A 21,145-nucleotide genomic window follows, 5' to 3' on the forward strand; every position below is an offset into this window, starting at 1 on the left:
AATTGCTGCCATTTTTGCATTGGCAAAAACATGTGATTTTATATATTTTTTTGTTTTTGTATTCTGTTATGAATTCCACATTGCTGCTGCAAATTCCACTGATTTATCACCAATATAATGCTATCTAGTTGGCTTATATAGATCAAACATGTTGAAATTGTAAAAATGACTTGAGACAGTTATGAATGCATCATTAAGAATGTGCTGAAAACTACAAACCATCAGTTTCAACAAAAATCAGCAATTTCATCATATGCCTCTGGTTCCAAATTTATCTTATGGCATGTTACAAAATTTTGGGGTAAAAATATAAAAATTTATAAATAATAAATAAACAAATGACATAACATTACAACAAAACATTTAATAAATAAATAAAAAAAGAATAAATAAAATATTTCACGCAAATATAAAAATATGATGCTTAAAAGATTTAATTGTGGTCAGGCCAGTAAAAATTTTGATAAAAACCAGAAAAAAAAAGAGAAAAGAAAAACTCTCATTGTTAAAAGAAGCTGGATTGATGCAAAGACAGCAAGAAGTGTCTCAAAGTGGATGAAGTTGGGGAAAAAATTATGTGGAAAACACTTTGGAAGCTATTAAAGGATTTCACATTGAGAGAGGAGATGTTCAGGAAACACTAAAGAGGAACACAAGATGGCAAGGTGGTTTTATTTTCCAAAAGGAGCAATACTAAAAACAAGTAAAAGTATCCCAAAAGGCCCTTTCTTATAAGAGCCTGTTTATTACTTGAGTGAAATGTTGACTCACCTGACAATGTCCATGGCCTGGTAAATGATCTCAGATTGGTCGACAGCAATGACCTTCCTGGCTCCCGCTTTGGCGGCGAACATGGAGAGGATTCCCGTACCACATCCCACGTCAAGCACCACCTGCAGGTTAAAGAAGCACTGCGTAACCTTTCCGTGCTATGCCAGCTTGTCTGTGCCATCTTAAGCGTGCAGATGTGTAATAATGGCACCAGAGGCATTTATCATGCTGACAGGGTCTAACCCTTATTTGCCAAAGTCCACTGGCTGAACCACGATGGCCGAGATAAACCTCTCGTTGTCTACCCCCACTTCACCTTTTTCTTTCCAGCTCAGCGCGTCACCTCGGGATCTATGTTCAACCGTGGCCGGCTAAAGCTGATCTAGCCAATGTCAGCGCAAAATTAATGGTTTGTATATGAGCTGTGGTTTATGTTGTGTGTGCGCGTTGAAGCACCATTATCCTGTTATCAGCCCACTGCAGTTGACACATAAGAACCCCCCTTTAAAAAAAAAAATACTGCAGCTTGGTATAATGCAAGGTTTTTTTTTATATCAGCTCTCACAACGCAATCATTACTCTGTCTTAGCTTTTTCTTTTGCTTTTTTTTCCCAACACTTAAAATTGCCAAAGTGGCTGGGCTTTAAGAAGCCCATACTCACCTTGCCCTTGAAGATGTCCATGTTGCGGTACATGAAGTCTCGATAGCTCTCAGTGCGCACCTTGTCCTGTCGAAAAAAGAGACAACCAAAGTCCTAAGTAATGACACAACGTCACCATTCTACTTTCCATTAAGAAGACAGAGCGCACCCATCCCAGTGCGAGAGGAATTGCTGAACACGATCCAATCATTCAGAGCAAAAATTTAATTTTAACGCCTTATCCACAGTTAAAGCTGACAGTCAAGGAGCACGCTGGAAATCAAATTAACAATCGTTAAACAGCATGAAATAAAAATCTCATTTTAAACAGAGTCACGATTGAATTAGAAAGCAATTCAAAGGATGAGTGACTGGTAATGATTTTTTTTTTCTTTGAGGGGAGGAGGTTGGTGTTGTTGGGAGTGGAGATGAAAAATTAAATGAAACTGACCCTGACACTTCTTGCTTTGCCAGCAGAATTTCAGCCAGAAATGGCTAATTAACCTGCCAATCAGACCAAGTACCACCCAGAACATACATAATGCCGGAAGCTATTTACAATCCAGGCCAGAGCCATTACATTTATATTGGTTTTAACCAGGACAACATTTTTGTATGTTTAAACGTTCAGCTTGAAATTTTACTTTTTTTTTCTGGACATTTTTCGTTCAAACTACTGGACAAAAGTTTGAAATAATTGTTTTTATTTTATTTTTTACTTTTTGAAAGAAGGCTGCATTTATTTGATCAAAAATACAACAAAAATAATATTGCGTAATATTACAATTTAAAATATTTTTGTTCTATTTTTTAATATTTCTAAATGTAATTTATTCCTGTAATAGCAAATCTGAATTCAGCAGCCATTGCTTCAGTATTCAGCATCTCATAGTCCTTTAGAAATAACTGTAATATGGAGAATTTGCTGCTGCTTAAAATGTGAAAACCATGATGCACTACCATTTAAAAGTTAGAAAGAAAGAAAGTAGAAAAAAATTCAGCAAGAATAGACCAATTAAACTGATAAAAAAAGTATCAGTAAACACATTTATAAATTTCTATTTCAATCAGAGAAAGTTAAAAATGTATCACTGTTTCCACAAAAATGTTAAGCAGCAAAAAACAGTTTTCAACACTGATCATAAGAACTATTATTAATAATTCAGTATCAATAATAACTAATAATAACATATGATAATAACTGAGCACCAAATCAGCTTATTAGATTGATTTTTCTGAATTTCTGTTTATCAAGTAGGATTTTATTTTTTCTTATCTATGCTTAATTAATTAAAAATGCTTTCAAATTATGGCAAAAACTCCATTAGCTTAGCATTCCATTAGGATTTGATGTTCTGAAGAGAAAACATATTTAAAATCTGTGTTTTTTTAACAATTAAATTTATTTGAGTGTCCCTTCTGATGCAGAAAAAAAACAGATGACGGAAAAGTTCACTTAACTTTCCTAACATGAAAAGTTTTGCATTAGTTAAAGGGTTAAAGATCGCGGCATCTGACTCGTGACGGTAAACGGCATCATTTTACGGTGGACAGTAAAAGGCGTCATCGCTTGCGTTGCACCATACAGCTCTCCTCTCCTCTGCAGAGTTTCAACTCTGACGCAAACCGTTGTTTAATGAAAGTTGGAGGAGGCACCAATCACTGGCCCTCTCCAGGACGTACTGCAGTATGAGAGCTGATGATCCAAACGCTCCTCACTTGAACCTCCCTTACTGCAGTTACAGCACTCAAACAATGACATCCTAATAATAAATCTGGAAAATTGCAATGTGGGAGTATAAATAATGGTGAATAATGAAAATATGGTGCATAGAGCAAACCAATGAATGTTTTTTTTTAAGTAGTTTGCACAAAGTGTGAGTTGCTTGTGACCTTCTACCTAAGCAAATAAGGCCGCAGACATATGTTAGAGAGGGACAGACCTACCTTCAGCATCTCCTCATGGATGCTGTAATGCCCATAAGAGCTAAAGTAGGCCTCATCTTCATCTTCTCTCAACTCAGCAATGGCCCCTGAGCGTGATGGGCCACGACTTGTATCTGTGTTCAGCACTAGACCTTGTGCCAACAATCTGGGGCAATGCAAACAACACACACACACGCACACACACACACACATATATATTAAGACAGAGGAAGGCTTGGTCAGTCCACCAGCACACGTGCACTTGCATGTGACTACTCACTCAAAATCTTAACCACTGCAGTGGAATTTTACCCCATATCTAACTTCTATTGCCCCGCCTCTTTTTTTGCACCTCTATCCACTTCAGTAAGTGTGTTTGAAACTGAACTCTATGCTGCACCCTGCTGGACCCACTTATACATTACTATTATATCTATTGGACTTGCACAGCTTAAACACAGAGTGAACTGTTCTTTCAAATTAGTCAAGACTGAAGGTAATGTCCCAAATGTTTGTGGACAGTGCCATTATTGTATTTGCTTGGTCAGATCAGTTTAAACAGTGATAAAGGCAGATTTACTACATGTTAAATTAACTGCCACTGAACAAAACCTGGATTTGGTTCTTTTCATCAACCTTTGAATTTTGAACTAATTTTCAGGCATCTTTGTGAGAATCTATGACATACTGTTACAACAGTTGATACAGTACTGTATGTAAATAACTTGGTCTTCAGTTTGGAAAAACAAAAGAGAGATGTGTGCCGTATGCTCTCTTATTACAAGTCTGTGGGAAAAGTCACATATCCAGTCCACAGAGCTTGCATTTATAATTGTATTTAAAGGAAGAGTTCAGCTAAAAATTTAAATGCTGCATTCATTTAAACCAGTGGTCACCAACCCGTCAATCACGATAGATTGTTAGATCTTTATCACTGTCCCAGTAGATCCCGAAAATAACAGTAAAATACAAGTTCAGTTATTATTTATTTCCATCAGTTGGGTTAACGTTAGGCCCTGTAATTAGCCAAAGGAATTTTCTAATCTGTGTAATTATAATTTAAATCGGGCTACTTTTCAAATTGTATTTCATAAACCAACATTTCAGAAGTTATGTCAAAACGTTATGGGGTTTCAAATCAAAAAATGACTTTCTGTTACAGAACATGCAGGGCATTGATTTCATACATGTCCACTATAGAGGACATCAGGACTTAAATCATGTTTATCAGGCATTTTGGGAGACACAACAAGTGAATATGGAAATAAATTATACATCAATATTCCTATGAAATATTAGATATTATTATTAAAATGTTGCCAATTATTACTCCAATTATTACACTTCTTTTTTTTTTCATTAAATGTTGTTCCAAGAACACATCAATATGCAAATTAGATACAGTGTATAGACACATAACTGTGCAGAATTTTGTGGGGGGGGGGGTATATCGTGCAAACGATATATCGCCACCTGCTGTCAGAGAGTGAATTTGCACCACATTCACGTTTTTGTTTCATGCAGATGTGTTTTATTTTATACAGTCTATGGTTTTATGTAGCAAAAAAAATTAATTAAATTAAATTAAACCTCAAGTCAGACCAAAAACAACTGCTTGTGCAACATGTGTAGCATCTTTGTTTGGATTGTGATTAAAATGCAGTGGTTGCCTCTAATTTCAAATGGTTACAGATATTTTTGTTTGAGGCCAGTTTGTTTTTTTATAAAGCAAACAGCCAATAAATAAATTTGCTTTGAAAATCTGTATCAGAATCATCCAATTTGCTAGTAAAAAAAAAAAAAAAGAAAAGAAAATCAGATTCTATGATCGATGCATCACTAATTAAAATACTAAATAAAAGGCTTAAAATTAGAAATACAATCTGGGATGTTTATATCTATCAATTCTTCAATAGAAAAGCTTAGGTCAGGAATCCTAGGCTTAAAAAGTTTGGTGACCACTGATTTAAACCTGTCTTTTATCTGCAGAACACAAAAGAAAACATTCTGCACTAAACCCTGACTGTCACTGTATGGACCAAAAAAATCTAAATATCTTCTTTTGTGTTCTGGCATAATGATGACAGAAATTTCATTTTTAGATGAACTATCCCTTTAACCCCCCCTTTTTTTTCAAATTCAAATTCCTTTAGGGTAATTCACTGCTGGAAATATGGGGTTTAATAAAAACTCTGTCTATGCAGGAAAAAATATTTTTTTATGTCTGTGATACATGACTCAAGAAAACAGGAAAAAAAGTGCTGTGGCAAAAAAAGGAAAACTTCAACACCCATAATGCACTGGGTTCAATCTGACTATCTACAATTAGGAATACAAAAATCTGTAGTTTTCTCAAAAGCCTCGGAACTGTCAAAAGTCTGCTGGATAACGCATTTTTTTTTAACTTCATACTATCAGGTAAGGCATATTTAAGATGGCATGAGCAACATTGTGTTATTATTGCAATCAAACTAAAGATGAAATATTGAACACTACAGTTCAATAAATATTATTCAACACCTCAGTCGTGGTATTGACGGCCCGAGACTCGAACCCACAACATTAGGGTTAGGAGTCAAACTCTCTAACCACTAGCCCACGACTTCCCCCAAAAAAAGCACTAAAATGCTAAACCACAGTGATTCAATGCATACTGTATGAAGAGTAAGGCTGAGGTTATATGCTGACTTGAGTTTGTGCAGATCGTCCATGGCCCGGGCCAGAGCTTCCTCAGCTCTCTGAGCTCTGTCTTCAGCTTGTGTGGCTCTCTGAAGCAGAAGAGACACCTGATCATCAGCCGCAGGGCTCAACGTCACAGCTGTGACCTCGCTCAACTCTTCAACATCTGACAAAATGCAAGCCAGTAGCACACACGTGTTTCAAACATGTAAGAAAGATTACCACATTCAAAAGTTTGAAAGTTAGTACGTTTTTTAAATAAACCTATTCCAGAATAATGCATTAAATTGATCAAAAGTGACAGTAAAACACTTAGTAAACACTTAATAAATTTTGTTATAAATTTTCTATTTTTCAAATAATCCTGTAAAGAAAATCACTGTTTACACACAGAATTTAAGCAGCAAAATAAGAAATGTTTCTTGAGCAGAAAACCAGCATATTAGAATGATTTCTGAAGGATCATGTGGCTATAGATCATGTAAAATAGAAAACAGCAGGAATTTGTCCTTATAAATGAGACAAAAACAATGATTCTCATACCTATCTGCAATAATGGGTCATCTGCTAAAGCTGGTTTCAGATATTCATCACTGTCCCATGGCAATGGACCATTTGAAGTCAGTAGCAAACTCTCTGCAGAGAATTTCTAAAAATGTATATAGATTAGTCACGTCATCTCATCGCAAATATACACTTGAACTGTGTGTGTGTGTTAAAAGGATACGTACTGTATTTCTAATGTAGTTTATCATCTTTATGTAGCCATAGTCATCAAGCCCTAAAGAGAAATGAAACCAGATTTGTATTTTGAGACATCAGGCATCACTGAGCCCTCCTTGTGTGGAAAACTTACTGTGTTTTTGGACAAGAGCTGGAATATCCACACCTAGGCCTGGGCGATATGACGATTTAAATCGGATGGACGAAATTAAAAGTCTATCGATTCATGTTGTGCTCTATCGTTTATTTTGTGGTGCCGCAAAATACATTGTTTACGGCAATACGTTTTCATTATTTGAATGACGGCAGTCACATGCATTACACGGGGATGCAGGCAGACGCGTGAATAACAGCATGTGCGCGCTCACGTCACGTTGCTGTGCGAGTGGTCATGAAAACTTAATGTTTGCATCATAGACTGTATAGGTTTGCATGCGCTTTTAAGCATTGCAGTTTTAACCCCTTAGCAGTATACTCCCGTTTTCGGCATAAAGACAGAAATGAAATGCCCAAAATAAAAAGGTTTCTGCTAGATACATAATCAACATATGTTCACAAAGCTGACACTTCAAAGTTTACTGTTCAGGAATCAGAATTACTCAGACTGTTATGATAATAGCGATATATAAGCTCAAACATAAAAACAAAAATAAAAATATTTAAAACATATTTTTTTAAATGTATTAACTACTGATTTTAGGCCGTTGAAACACAAAAACAGAGCTATTGCGCGCGCTGTCTCTGTTTCTGTGTGAGAGGAGTGCGTGAGCTGCGCATCAGCTGCTAATAGAGCTCGTGAGAATTTTTGCCGCTTTATTGGCTTTGAACGATTGCATAAACACTTATATGCGTCCAAATGCAAGTATCCTCATAAACACATTCATTTAGGTTTTAAGGGAATGTAAACAGTTGCGAGAGGAAGCGCATATGTAACAGTATATTGGCTCTGGACTTCAGTCTTAAAGGGGTGAAGCTGTCCAATATTCGTGATGTATGGTATTCATGAAAATCTCTCACTGCTCTTGACTAAATCACTTTTGTAACTAGAATAAGAAGAAAATACATAAACAAATAATGCTAATGATTATTCGTATATATATATATATATATATATATATATATATATATATATATATATATATATATATATATATATATATATATATATATATATATATGTGTGTATGTGTGTGTGTGTGTGTGTTTTGGAATCGGGTTTGTGTATATAGATAGATAGATAGATAGATAGATAGATAGATAGATAGATAGATAGATGGTTATTTGTATATATATTTGTGTGTGTGTGTTTGTTTTTTTTATTAATATATTTCTTATTTATCGTAGTTCTTGCCCTATTGCTTGTAATTAGTTTCTTGTTCTTAATTCATCAGTGACTGTTTATGTATCTCCAGTGAGCTTGAGTTTTTTTTTTTTTTTTTTTTGTTTTTTCTTGTATTAGTTTGATATTGACATTGGTGACAAGGATTATGAAAATTCTATGGTATCAAATCTTAAAACCATAAACCTTATTAAAAGAAAAAATAAATATATCAAGATATATGTCGTTATCGTGATATAAAATTTCTCATATCGTGAAATAAGATTTTGGTCATATTGCCCACCCCTATCCACACCATGATCTGCCTTACAGTGTTGTACTGTTTCAGACACAGAGGCGAGAGTCCTGTTTAAAGAAAAACAAACCCTTCATTCTTAAAGGATCAGTTCAACCAAAAATAAAAATTCTGAGGTTTTTCCACTTTTTTCAGAACACAGATTTGGAAAAAAGAGGTACAGATACACCTGGACTCCTGATCTTCTCATGTACAAGTTGAGGCTTTCCTGTTCAGTTCTGACACACAAAACCAAAGCCTTACTCAGTTTGCTACTTTTAAATAAATAAATAAATAAATAAATAATAGAAGTTCAGATCAGGGTTATTTGTTGTAAACTAAAAGTATGAAATAGTTTAAGTTTAAAAGGATTAAAAGATTTTTTTTTTTTTTTTGTTAATGGAAATGAAACTGAAATAAAAATACAAATAAATACTTAACTAAATACTTAAACAACCCAACAAAAACATTGTTGAAAAAATAATGCATGGGCAGCTAGTTAAATTATGTTTAAGTTGAAGCACTGAAATTACTAAGTGGAAATAAAAACTAAAACTGTAATAAAAATATATACTACAAATTAAACAACTTAAAATGAAAACTAAAAATATACAAATAAATCTATTTACAGATTACAAATAAATCTATTTAAACAAATCTATGATAGCATAAAAACAAAACTAAAATAGCAATGGCTCACATATCCATCCTTGTGACATCCATGAATTCAAAAAGAGTTTGTATTGTTGTATTTAATCTTACTTAAATTGAAATGTTAAAATGTTTCTCTTAAGGTTATACATCTCACATTACACTAATAGTGTAGAAAAAAAATTAAAAAAATAAGATACATATAAAATACATATAAGCCAAAGTACATATAAATTCATATATTTGTAATGGCTACAAACACTATAGTATTTATGGTAGTCCTGTTTGGTAGGGTGAGTACGGTAGTTTCTAGCCTATGTGTCCTTTATGAATGGGATGGCATTAGCTTTGGAGTAATGGCAGGTGCATGCTGATTGCCAGATGAGTGGTGGTGATTTCTTGCTTGGAGCCTGCAATGATGGTTTGTGCCAGCTTGGGAAAACAGTTGTCGTAGCTGTTGTTAGGTATGTGACAATGTTGGATGTAATACTTTTTAAAAGTGTGATATTGTGTATAATCATGTGCATTTAAATGTTTTGTGCAGATGGCAATGATGGTTTGTGCCAGAGTTGGAAAACTCTTGTCTAGCTGGTACTAGGTATGTGATATATATGGTTGAAGTGTATGTTTGTTTTATATTGTGCTGTATTGGAATGTGTATTTTTGTATTCATGTTATTTGATTTATGGTGTTTTTAAAAATGATTTTGAATGTTTTAGCACAATAAGGAGGGTGTCTTTCTGGCTCTGTTTTAGGAGCTGGCCTGTGTCACTGTTTTGAATTACTGTTTTGGTCTGGTGTAAAGTATTGCACATTTACACGTGAGATATTGGGGGTTGTTGAACCCTTATGGTATCAACTTGCTACCAGCTAAGCCTATTTGTGTTTTAGAACTTTTGATGAGTTGTTAATAAATTTCGGTTACCTGGATGATTAAGTGGAGAAATTTATTGCTTGACATTGATAGGCTTTACATATTTTAATAATTTCCCCTGGCTATAAAAAGCCAACATAAAAGCTAATTATTTAAGTTTGGAAATTAATCATGCTCCATTTTCTCACATATGGGTATTCAGACATGAAAATATATTGCTGTCTATTGTCATATTTGGAGGTTTCTGACAATAAAACGTTTGAAACAAACATGAGCAGATCCACAAAACCGTCTCCAGTCAGTTATCTTTCAGTTTTCTTTTAGGAAGCATCAGCATGAATGATTTCCTCTGTATGTCACCTGTCACAGAGTAAACACGGGACTGTGATGTGTTCAGATCCCTCCTCCATCGACTGCCATTGTTCCTCATCACTGTCAGACAGCGCGGGTACATCATCACCTACGTCACAAGATACAATGACAAAAACTAATAGACAACTTCTAAACAACTAGTGAGAACTATTGACAAAAATAACAGTTATAACCATTAATCACGCCATTTAAAAATGCCGAGCTGCAGTACGTTTTCTCTACGATTAAAACACACGATCCAACTCGCTAGAATAACGCAGTTTAAATCGCATCATAGGTTAAAGCGTCACATTTCATACATCCACGTGTACCTGTGTACGCTGCCATGATGTTGTAGTCTCTTGAGTTCGCGTTTTTCTCATCCGGGTCATTCGTATTTTGGCGTACTTCGCTTTCGTCGTCGTGTGAGGTCGCTGTTTCTTTATTAATCGCAGTAACCGAGAGCCTTGTGTCGTTAAATACTTCAGTTATTTTTTTTGTTTCCTTTGTGTATATTGTATCTTTAAAAAAAAAAAAGCCATCAAGTCGTTTATGTAATTCTAGAATAACGCACTAGGCCCACCTACTACAGTCAAGACTTTGGACTCACTATAATTATTGTTAGGCTTACAATAATACTATATTTACCTAATATTGTATGGCTATTTTTGGATTAGTATTGTCACTTTTCTGTGTGGGATTTATTTACCAAGATGAATTTTAATTGATTTTTTAAAGGATAAGTTAGATAAGAAAGAAAGCAAGAGTCAAGCACACATGTAAAATCTCCCGACGCTGGTTAAAAGCATTACCGAATCATAAAGTATGAACATAAGATAATATAGCAGCTGCCAAGTTCAAAAATTAATATTCTGAATGCAGTTGAACTGTATGGCTGCTGAACAGCTTCTGTGTGTTATATTGTGTCCTATATTTAATACACTAATTAAATGCTTTAGTCTTTCAGTTGTGACTAAAGAGGTGACTGTTTTAATCCACTTTTCAGATATTACACACAAAATATTATTACTGTATACACAATAGTTGTTGTCAAGTATGAACATAATTTATTTTTCCTGAGCAATATAAAATTACATAACAAAAAAAGCACCAGAACCCAAAAATAAAGCTTACAGAAACACGGCACATATTAAATTAGTGTCAAGCAGTACTATATATTGAATATGTTTTTTAAAATACTTAATATGATAATCACATCCAAGTAAACTGCAGTAAAACAATATTTTGGATTATCCTGCTGAAGACCACACAGCGGCAGAATTAAGTAAAAAAAAAAAAAGTTCTTATTTTTTGTCTCCAAGATTGCATATGGCCTTGTTTTCAAGAATTTCCACTCTCTTTTCTCCATCTTTAAGCGTGTTGACAACCATAGCTCTGGCCACTACTGTGATGGGAATAGACATTGTAGGGAAAACAGAGGAGAATGCACCAAGAAATTTCTGGGCCACCCATTCAGCCGGCCTGCTCTCCTCTCTGTCCACTAAAAGCACCCTAGAAAAAATAAATTAAAAAAAGTCACGACATGATGATTTAGAAATAACTGAAAAAGCAGACATGCACAACACAAAGATGTATGACCACAAACTAAGAAATATAATAAATCACAAGATTTATTCCTTGATTTAGTATTTAAGAACAACAAAAAAAAAAGCCACGGGGACTCACGCTGGTCGATAGACGGAGAAACGCTCAAACCCAAGGTCTTCGATTTCTGCTTCAACCTGTCCCTGTAAACACACCAGTGTTGGATTGGACAAAGATTGGCTTGAATGACAAGAAAATACAAGCTTCTTTGCTCTGTAAATCAAATTAGCCATTTGATCTTAACAGGGTTTTATAATACCTTCGTTTTCAGGTAGAGAAAGCTGCTGGTTTTGTCTGCACCTTTGGAGGATTCGAGGTGAAAATGTGAGCAGCCTCCTGCTTTGGCAAGTTCTGCAGACTTGAGTACATAGTCATGATCCACCCGCACAAACCCTTCCTGTAAGCCCATGCAAAACGTATGTACAAAAGGTTATGTTTTTTAGTATGCGATTAACAAACTGTACCACAAAAAACATGACATGAAATGTAAACTTGCCAAGGGTTCCCCACAAATGCATCATTGTTTACTAAAACAGGAAGTGAAGGCTTGTTGCCAAAACATTTGATTGTCCATTGCTCTGTTGCGAAATTAAAATTAAATTACAAGTCATTAAGAAGATACAGCAAGTGCGGATCTTTTATCTGAAAGTAATGTTGCTGATTGATCTATGCACCCAAAACTAAAGTTGAGCACAGTGATTTTATTTTATTTTTATTTTTTTTGCGAGTGTTATACAAATATTGAGAAAAAAAAAAAATCTTATATTTCTAATGTTGAAATAATTATGGTTGAGCAGAAAATCCTTCATGCATTTATACAGTTCACAAAATGATCAGATCTGGAACATACAGCTCCTGCTTTGGCCTTGGTTGTTCCTAGACAGCAGTATCCAACATCATGGCCCTGAAAAGCCTCAGCGTATTCGTCTAGCTTCTCAAAATCAACCACATTTTGCACCTGAAGAGAACAAGGAGGACAATAAACAGTCAGAATAAAATCACGATAACATTTTTTTTTTAATGCATTGCATTAAACAACAAAATATTAAACTTTGTACTAGCTGCCTTTCTTTCTTTAAAAGGATAGTTCACCCAGAAATGAAAATTCAGTCTATGGAAGTCAATGATTATCATCAACATTGTTACCATAGACTGTATCAAAACATTATTTTGTGTTTAACGTAAGAAAGAAATTCATACAGGTATGACGTTTGGGACAACTTAAGGGTGAGTAAATGTTTACTGAATTTTTGGGTGAGCTCTCCCTTTAAGCCACTTGATTTGATATTTTGTATGCAATGAAATTCTTACATTTTTTAAGCGTGAATACGTTTTCAAGCTAATTATGGGCTACTGTGCATGAACACAATAACATTCTCAAACTTGACACATTACCAGATTTTCATAGGCTTTATCCTCGAAGGTCAACTGCCTTCGTCCAATGAGAGTGATCTTGGAGAAGATGTTGCGCTCCACTATTTCCTTCAGCAGGGCCTTTCCAGTCTCACCTGAAGCGCCGAGAATGAAGCACGTTCTGTTCTTCTGCCGGTAATTCTCCTCCATCGCGTTCAGATCCATTCTGTAATGCAGAAATGATTGCATACGCAACCGTTTGAATCTCGCAACATCACCATGACAGTGCAGAATTTGCACAGGTGTACTATAATAATATAATACATAACCTGACCTGAACTAATTGCTGAATTGAATTATTGCATTCAGCAACGTCTAGTCGACTTATTTCATGCATATCCTAAGTTTATATATATATATATAGTTATTTTATTCTTTATTCTACTTTTTATCACTCTGATTCAAAATCTCCTTCTGTATTTTTTTTTTTATTTAATGTTATTTACCTAAATACAATAACGAGGGAAAATTGCCATTCTTATGAGGTGTGGTCGTTTATAGGCTCCTATGAGCGAGAATCAAAAGATCACGTACTGCAGAAAGAAAAAAAAACATATTGCCAGCACAGGCAGGACAAAGCAACAATATACTATACTGGGATACATAGTAGGCTAATAGAAGTGACAGTAGTAGTCTGTAATGAATACTTCACCTTGGGATCTCGTCAGTATCTGAATTCTCCAGATAATTAAAAACAGCGGCGAGAGCCACAACAAAAACAGTGAAGAAGCTTAAGGTTTTAGCCCAGTTACTCTCGAATATATTCATGCCAAGCTCGATAAACAGAGGACTTTGGGAGTTGATAGTTGACGCTGGAGCTTCTTCCTGTTGTAGCGTGCGCTGTTTCACACTGCGCCTGCGCACAACGCCTACATAGACTGCAGCGTGTAACAGCTGTTTTGAAAAGCATGCACGAGCACGACTGCATTTGGTTTTACTGGCTCTTGAATCACTTCATCACTTAAGGTACTGTGGCAGTGCAAATGAATACCTCTCAAAACAAAGCAAAAAAAAAATAATAATAATAATAAAAAACACTGTGCTCAGGTTGCTGCTTATTGGGTAGTGGTGGTATATAATATATAATTGCACAAATACATTTTTTTTTTCTGTAAACTGGGATTGATGTTCAGGAATGTAAAAGTAACACATTTAAAAAAAAATACATGAAAAATTGTTTGAAAAATAAGGACCAAAAACAGAAAAAAGACAGAAAGAAAAACAAAATAATGGAAAAGAGCATCCACCCATTCAAAAAACAACCCAATTAAGTACTGTATATGTTAAGTTACAGTGTATAAAATCTTTATACTTTATAGTGTTTACAGTCTTTGATGTAGCAACTACAACAATACTGACCATGCAAACTATATTGTCACCCAAGCTCTAATCTGCTAAATGCGACTAAAAGGTGTAAAGATATTAAGTTATTATAAACATTAACATCATGACTTTCTGTAAAGCTTCTTTAAAAATGTATTGTGAAAACGTACAAATACATGGACAACAAAAGTATATAATCGTGATACAAAACATTATTTCTAGGCACAAGAATACCATCAACATAATGGCTTCTTCATGAAATGTAAAACTCTGTAAAATGAATTCGCAATGAAAAATCATTCAGTGTAGATAACAGGTGAGATGATTACTGGGGGAGAGTCTTGACCTTCATCACCTTTACTAAACAGACAAAAATATAGATGGAGTTTCTCACTGAAAGACTGACCAATGAAAGAGTAGATATGAGATCTGGACTCCACATCATAGAAGGAGACCAGACCCTCCTCGTAATCCACAAACAGCCCCACCTTCTGTGGCTTCACTCTCAGAGACAGAAGCACATAGGAATCAGCACAAGCCCAATATTCATTCTCATTCCACAGACCCACAGTCCAGTATCCATTCTGAGGACTCACTCTGATCTTTCCCTTCCTGTTAATAGATTCTCTGGCCACTACTAAATCCCACTTACTCTTTCCCTTCAGCTGCACTTCAAAATAAAATCTCTAATGTCTCCATGTCTCACTTGTTTCCCATCATCAGACAGAATGAGATTTGGATGAGTTGTATCAGGATCCAGAGTCACATCCACTGAGAGAGAGAGATCAGAGAATATGAATCTTCACAATACAAAGATTTAGATGTGTTTAATATTTAACAAAAAATAGTTTGTACAATAAGTGATTATATGTTCAGCTGTCATATGTGTATCTGTATTTCTGAATGTGAGAGAAAAGTACAAATGGCACATTTTACCTGCATCACCCTTAACACTGTGGAGGAAAATATTAATAAAACATCAACAAGTGTGGATAAAACAACATCCAAATGCTAGTTTGTTTTCATATAATTCATACTTTTATTTAGCAAAATAATAATAATAACTGTGAGGAAAAAAAGAAGCAAAACTGTTTTCAACATTGATAATGATTAGAAATGTTTCTTGAGCACCAAACCAGCATATTAGAAGGATGAGATATTATATTATACAACATATCATGAACGATCATGTCACTACGAAGACTGAAACAACACCTGCTGAAAATTCAGCTTTGTCATTGCAGGAATATATTACTTTATAAAATGTATGAAAATAGAAAGCAGTCACTTTAAATTATAAGAATATTTCACAATATTACATTTAACTGTTTTGCTGATTAATTAAATGCAGCCTTGGTGAGCATTTGTGACCTCTGCAGCCATAATATTTCCCTAGATAAAGCATGACTGCTGTCAAGCATGACTGAAGTTTTGTGTGCTGTATTTGATATTGACTTACCAGTTTGACTGAGTTTCTGGTCTAGAGTTTCCTGCAGCTGAGTCAGAGCTCTCCTCAGAGTCTCCACACTCACATCAGTGTTCATACTGATCTCAGGCCAGTTCCTGGTGTGTGGAGGACTGCACAGGGATGGATCAATCTACAGCAGGAGAGAGGAGAAATCCCTCAGCTTGAGGAGTGTGAGTGCTGTCCTGTGATGTGAGCAGACAGAGAGACACTGACCTGTAGGAGCTGGAGGTGATCCTCAGTGTGTAAGAGATGATCCAGCTCAGTATCTCTCATCTTGAGCTCAGAGATTTCCTGCTGCAGCTCTTGAATGAGCTCTTCATCCTGTTTCTCTGCTGCTTTCTGCTTCTCCTCCATCATCTCCAGTAGCTCAGCCTGACATTGTTTAATGGAGCTCATCAGATCATTAAAGTGCTCAGCATTAGCTGCTTTCTCTCGCTCTGTGCTTTTCTGAAAAATACAGTATTACTTAAAAAAATATATTTTTTTAAGGCAAATCAAAACATTACCCATCAAATATTCAATATCCTCTCACTTTTCTGAGTTCTGCCGAGTGTTTGATGTCTTGAATCTTCTTGATTCCGTCCTGGATAATCTGCTGCAACATCTTTCTGTGTCTTCATCACATGAGTCTATAGACAAACAGGAACACACAGACACATTTAATTAATTGTTATTAAAACCAGATTATTAAACTATGTTTAATGTCGCTAGTTTCTCATACCTTCTTCTCTTTATAAAAAAAAAAGTTGAATGTAAAGAGTTAAATTAAACATAGGTTAGGGTTAAATTAAGATAAATGTATTATGTCAATTATATGCAGTCAACATTTCAAATGAGATAAAAGTATGCAATTCTTACACATTTTAATATATCAGTAAATAAAATCAATACTTTACAGTCCATGAACTGATGGTGGCATCTTATTGTAATATTACTTTTTTTTTTGTAGTGAAATCTTTATCTATGGCAAATGTTATATTTTTCATATGACATACATTATTTACCTATTTTCACATTTGCATTCCATATGTAACAATTGCAACTTCATACAATTTCACCTTTGAATATACCATTATTACTATTTATTGACTCAATCAACATTTAAAATTGAGATAAAAGTATGTAAACTCTACACATAGAGTTAATATTTCAGTAAATAAAACCAGTTATTTAGTCCAAGAACTGAAAGTTAAAATAAACACTATTCTTACATAATAATCTCATATTTTCACATTTATATTTAATCTCACAATTGCTGCTTTATTTCACCCTTGAATTTATATCTCACAGGGTGAAATTTCTGTACCTCATATGTTAAAATTTATCACACAATTAAGGTGTTTTTCTTTCTCTTTTGTTTACTTAGAGACTGAATAGAGAGACAGAAAGTGGGATTTTTGAGAGTTATTTTGTCCTAATTAAAAATATTATGCTAACTATTTTTAACAAAATAATCATTATTTCAATTGATAATTATTACTTCGAAAAATATATGTTGTCACATCACTGGCCTAGAATAATGAAGTAGTTTTGGGCTACATGATGTGTTGCCTCATTTTGACCTGGTTTCTTGTTCTTGTAGTTTTCTTAAGAAAATGTTATGGCAAAATTCTACTCACTTTATCACTCTGTCCTGAAAACAGGCCATTTCTACAATGGCCAATGGCATCTGCAAGCAAAAGCGCTCCTGTGTGATGCCTTATTCTCACCAGGAGGTGTCAGTGTAAACCCAAGATCTCTGAACTCTGTTTTCCCCCTTGATTAATACTTGGGGCCCCTGCATTCAGAAGATGGGCTCTTGCCTGCCACTAATCTAATACTGGTGCTTTTGATGTCGAAATACATTCAAAAACAGTTATATCTTTCTGTTTAATGTTTCATTTGTGCTAAATTCCTGTAAAGTTGCGGAAAGGCTTTCAAACCATAAAGTACAATTCATAAATGAACATATTTTCACAATATTACTACAGGAAAGCATGATTCAAGTCTTCAAATGGAGCAATACTGCACCATACCGTATCGTTAAACATATCAAAGCTGTGAATTAAACCATTTCCTCTACAGCCAATGAGGCCACACCATATGCTCCAATCCTTTAAAGCAGATTTTTATTGTCCAACTGTTTAAATTCCACCTCTTGTTCAAACGTTTGTTGGCCACTGGTATGAATAGACCCATATGTCAGCTGACAATCCTCTTTCAGATGTTACTGAACAAATGCAGTGGAGATTTATAGAAGGCTATTGATATCAGCTTTCATTATTCCTTCTTTAAAATGATTAGGGAAAATAGCTTTTTCTTAAGAACAGACAAATGTTTTTGCATAAGTTTGTCATGTCCAATAAACCATATCTTAATACATGCAGTCATTCTTCGACTACTCTTGTAGAATTAAATGTCTGTAAAGCTCAAGTAAGGAAGTGTTATTCAGAAAGCAACCCACAGTGCATCTCGATCTGCCCAAGCAATGAATTAATTTTCCCTGCTGATTTTTTACCTTTAAGCCTCCCTCTGAAAAGCTGCTCTTTTTCTACTATTGAGCTTAAACCAATCTCGTCAAGGAGAGGGAAGAATGACAAAATGCGTCATGAATGAATCCACATCCCCCTCGCCGCTTAAGACAAAAGGTTTCGATCCTGCTGTCCTGTCGGTGACAGGGTGACCGTGGTGAGCTCTGGAGATGCCAGCGGAGTATAGTTTGTTAATTACCACTAAGTGGAATCAAAAGGGCTTCCTATTGTCCTGTCTTAGTAGGGGGTTGGTGGCAGCCTGCGGAGGAGAGATGGCTTTGTGTAGGCCACTGTCATACACACATGTTGAGTCATTGTGGCCTGACTTCGATCGGATGAACGTATGTAGGAAATGCGATTGAGGCCATGCTGAGGTTCAGTGGAGGGTTGTCATTCACAGTGTCAGTAAAAACACTTTTTAAAGCCATGCTGTTAAATGTCAAAACAGCTTGATATGTGGACGTGAATTCTTGAAGTCATACATTTGATTGTAATTCTAACTCAGCAAAACCAGATATTTAACTATACTTCACATTCAATAATTCTAAGAAATAGAAGGCTACAGATAAAAACTAGCTAGTGGTAACTTAAGTGTATGTAAGTGCATTAAACTTTTTAATATCTTTTGACAGAAGACCAACCAAATTTACAAATAAGTACATAAATAATTAAATGACAAATGAATGAATGAACAAACAAATAAATACATAAATAAACAAGACTGCTAACAAAAAAAGGTATAATAAATTAATGAATAAGACAGTTACACAAACAAACAAACATAATGAATAAATGAATAAGACTGTTACAATGAAAACAAATAAATATACAAATAATAAATAAATAAATGCATGAATGAATGAGTTAATTAATGAATGCAAAATAAAGCTTATTGATTTTAAATGTTTTGTTGTTGACAATTTAAAAAAAGTTTTAAATTAAAATTAAAATTTTTAAAAACTGAAAACAGAAAGTCTGAATGTCTGTTATATACCTTTATGAATGAATGAATGAATGAATAAAAAAGTAATTCTATAGGTCAATTTTGGCATGCTTTCTTGTTAAAGAAATATTTTTCTTTTTATATAAATTGTAATTTAAATTTATGTAAAATGTTTTATACCATGTTTTTTTAAAGTGTTTTGTTTATTGGGATTCTTGAAGTTTATGTTTATGTTATTTTATGAATTATAAGTATCTGTTATTTTAAAAATTATTAATTAATGTTTGATTGTATAGTGAATATATTTTGTTTTATTGATAGCAGCACTTGAAAACCTGAATAGCGATCTTGAAATTAGTGACCTGGTTATTTCAAACCCATGTTATGCTATAACATTTGTTTAAAATGTTTTGAAACCCTAAAACCTAGTTTATTTCTAGGTCTAAATTAGATTATCTCAAAATATTTAATGTAGCATTTACACAGCAAAAGTATTAAAAGCCTCCAAATGACTCTGAGGCTGTTTTAACCATAAGATCTTTAAGTTACAAAAACTATGTCTAATCCAGAAACCACAGAACCAGGAGGCCTAATGCCCCACTGCAGTGCAATATGTCCCATTTCCTGGCCAAATTGAAACCTGCCCACTGACACAGAGGGCTTAGCCAGCAGAGCCACTGACTCTTGAGTGTGATGCTAATGATGGTCATTAATGGAGCCTGACAGCACAATCTGCTCCTCATTGTAGCACCTTTGCAGAATCTGCAGCTTGCAAGGGGCCAAAGAGGAGGTGGGCGGCTCGAGACATCGGGACATATCAAGTGGCAAGTGGAGGTTTCAAGAACAGAACCGAAGAGCTGCCACAGAGGGACTGCGGATCGCAGGCCAATCCCAGCTGATCCCCGGGTGAGGATTAGCTTAATTAGAGCTCAATACCCTTTACAGTCAAAAGCAACTGTCAGTTACTGTCAAAAAAGCACTGTCCAATATTGTGGGCTTAATTCTTCAGTGGTCCCACAGGTGCAGGAATCACAGGCTTCACAATCCCAGAGCTGAACAGGAGTGACATCATTAGACTTGACCATTTGCCTTGTTATAATTTTAATTTGCATTGGCTTTCATGACCATTGGCTTTCCCAACACCCTATGATTCATATCAGACCAAGATCTGGAAGGGATTTTATTATATTTGTCCATTTGTATTTATTTATGTGAAGAATGTTGTGTTTTACATTATATTTTGATATGATGAGAGTAATCAGTATATAATCAGAAAAACAGTATGTGTTGTGTGTTTTTTGTTTTTTTTTTTTTGCAATATTTTTTTTTTGTGTTTTAAATGTATTTATATTTATTATTTTTATTTATATATATTTGTATTTATTTACAGGGCAATTGGGTGACTGTGAGGCGGCATAGTCGCAGGTCAAAACACCGCTCTTCCGTTCTGATCAAAACATCAAACAGGTTCTCCCCATTCAGCGACGCACCCACTGAAAAACCTGATGAAAGTGCTCTAGTTATTGGCGATTCTATTGTACGGAATGTGAAAATAGAGACACCGGCCACTATAGTCCAATGTTTACCGGGAGCCAGAGTACCTGACATCTTGGTTAACATGTGCTGGCTAATGCTAAACGTAAATTCAGTAAGA

The 21,145-nt window shown here is 34.8% G+C and overlaps 2 protein-coding genes and 1 long non-coding RNA gene across 6 annotated transcripts in view; 1 reads left to right on the plus strand and 2 right to left on the minus strand.

The window, feature by feature from the left end:
- Window positions 1-10,619, minus strand: part of LOC109092606 (protein arginine N-methyltransferase 3-like) — a 55,805-nt gene extending 45,186 nt beyond the window's left edge. The window contains exons 1-10 of one of the 3 annotated variants that reach the window (XM_042727169.1): window positions 10,562-10,619; window positions 10,239-10,338; window positions 8,375-8,424; window positions 6,874-6,906; window positions 6,749-6,798; window positions 6,561-6,666; window positions 6,027-6,183; window positions 3,360-3,504; window positions 1,434-1,499; window positions 772-893 (exon numbers count right to left, since the gene is read on the minus strand). In XM_042727169.1, coding sequence (XP_042583103.1) covers window positions 772-893; window positions 1,434-1,499; window positions 3,360-3,504; window positions 6,027-6,183; window positions 6,561-6,666; window positions 6,749-6,798; window positions 6,874-6,906; window positions 8,375-8,424; window positions 10,239-10,338; window positions 10,562-10,577 — 845 coding nt within the window. In that variant the 5' untranslated portion in view covers window positions 10,578-10,619. The remainder of the gene's footprint in view (window positions 1-771; window positions 894-1,433; window positions 1,500-3,359; window positions 3,505-6,026; window positions 6,184-6,560; window positions 6,667-6,748; window positions 6,799-6,873; window positions 6,907-8,374; window positions 8,425-10,238; window positions 10,339-10,561) is intronic. The other 2 variants (XM_042727167.1, XM_042727166.1) reach the window with 2 other exon arrangements.
- Window positions 9,415-9,973, plus strand: LOC122137934. Its single transcript, XR_006155148.1, has 3 exons — window positions 9,415-9,468; window positions 9,549-9,602; window positions 9,760-9,973. It is a non-coding gene; the product is annotated as an uncharacterized LOC122137934 (long non-coding RNA).
- Window positions 10,620-11,190: 571 nt separating the features above from the next.
- Window positions 11,191-14,189, minus strand: LOC109092607 (oxidoreductase HTATIP2-like). 2 transcript variants are annotated; one of them, XM_042727198.1, is made up of 7 exons: window positions 13,900-14,189; window positions 13,694-13,780; window positions 13,230-13,413; window positions 12,685-12,792; window positions 12,094-12,231; window positions 11,916-11,977; window positions 11,191-11,741 (listed from the first exon to the last, which is right to left on the minus strand). In XM_042727198.1, exons 3-7 carry the CDS (start codon window positions 13,410-13,412, stop codon window positions 11,534-11,536), a joined length of 699 nt encoding a protein of 232 aa, XP_042583132.1. In that variant the 5' UTR covers window position 13,413; window positions 13,694-13,780; window positions 13,900-14,189; the 3' UTR covers window positions 11,191-11,533. The 2 variants fall into 2 exon arrangements, with proteins under 2 accessions (XP_042583132.1, XP_042583131.1); XM_042727197.1 differs by lacking the exon at window positions 13,694-13,780 and having other exon boundaries at window positions 13,900-14,186.
- Window positions 14,190-21,145: the final 6,956 nt, after the last annotated feature.

Source organism: Cyprinus carpio, chromosome B7 (assembly GCF_018340385.1).
Source record: "Cyprinus carpio isolate SPL01 chromosome B7, ASM1834038v1, whole genome shotgun sequence".
Lineage (NCBI taxonomy): Eukaryota > Metazoa > Chordata > Actinopteri > Cypriniformes > Cyprinidae > Cyprinus > Cyprinus carpio.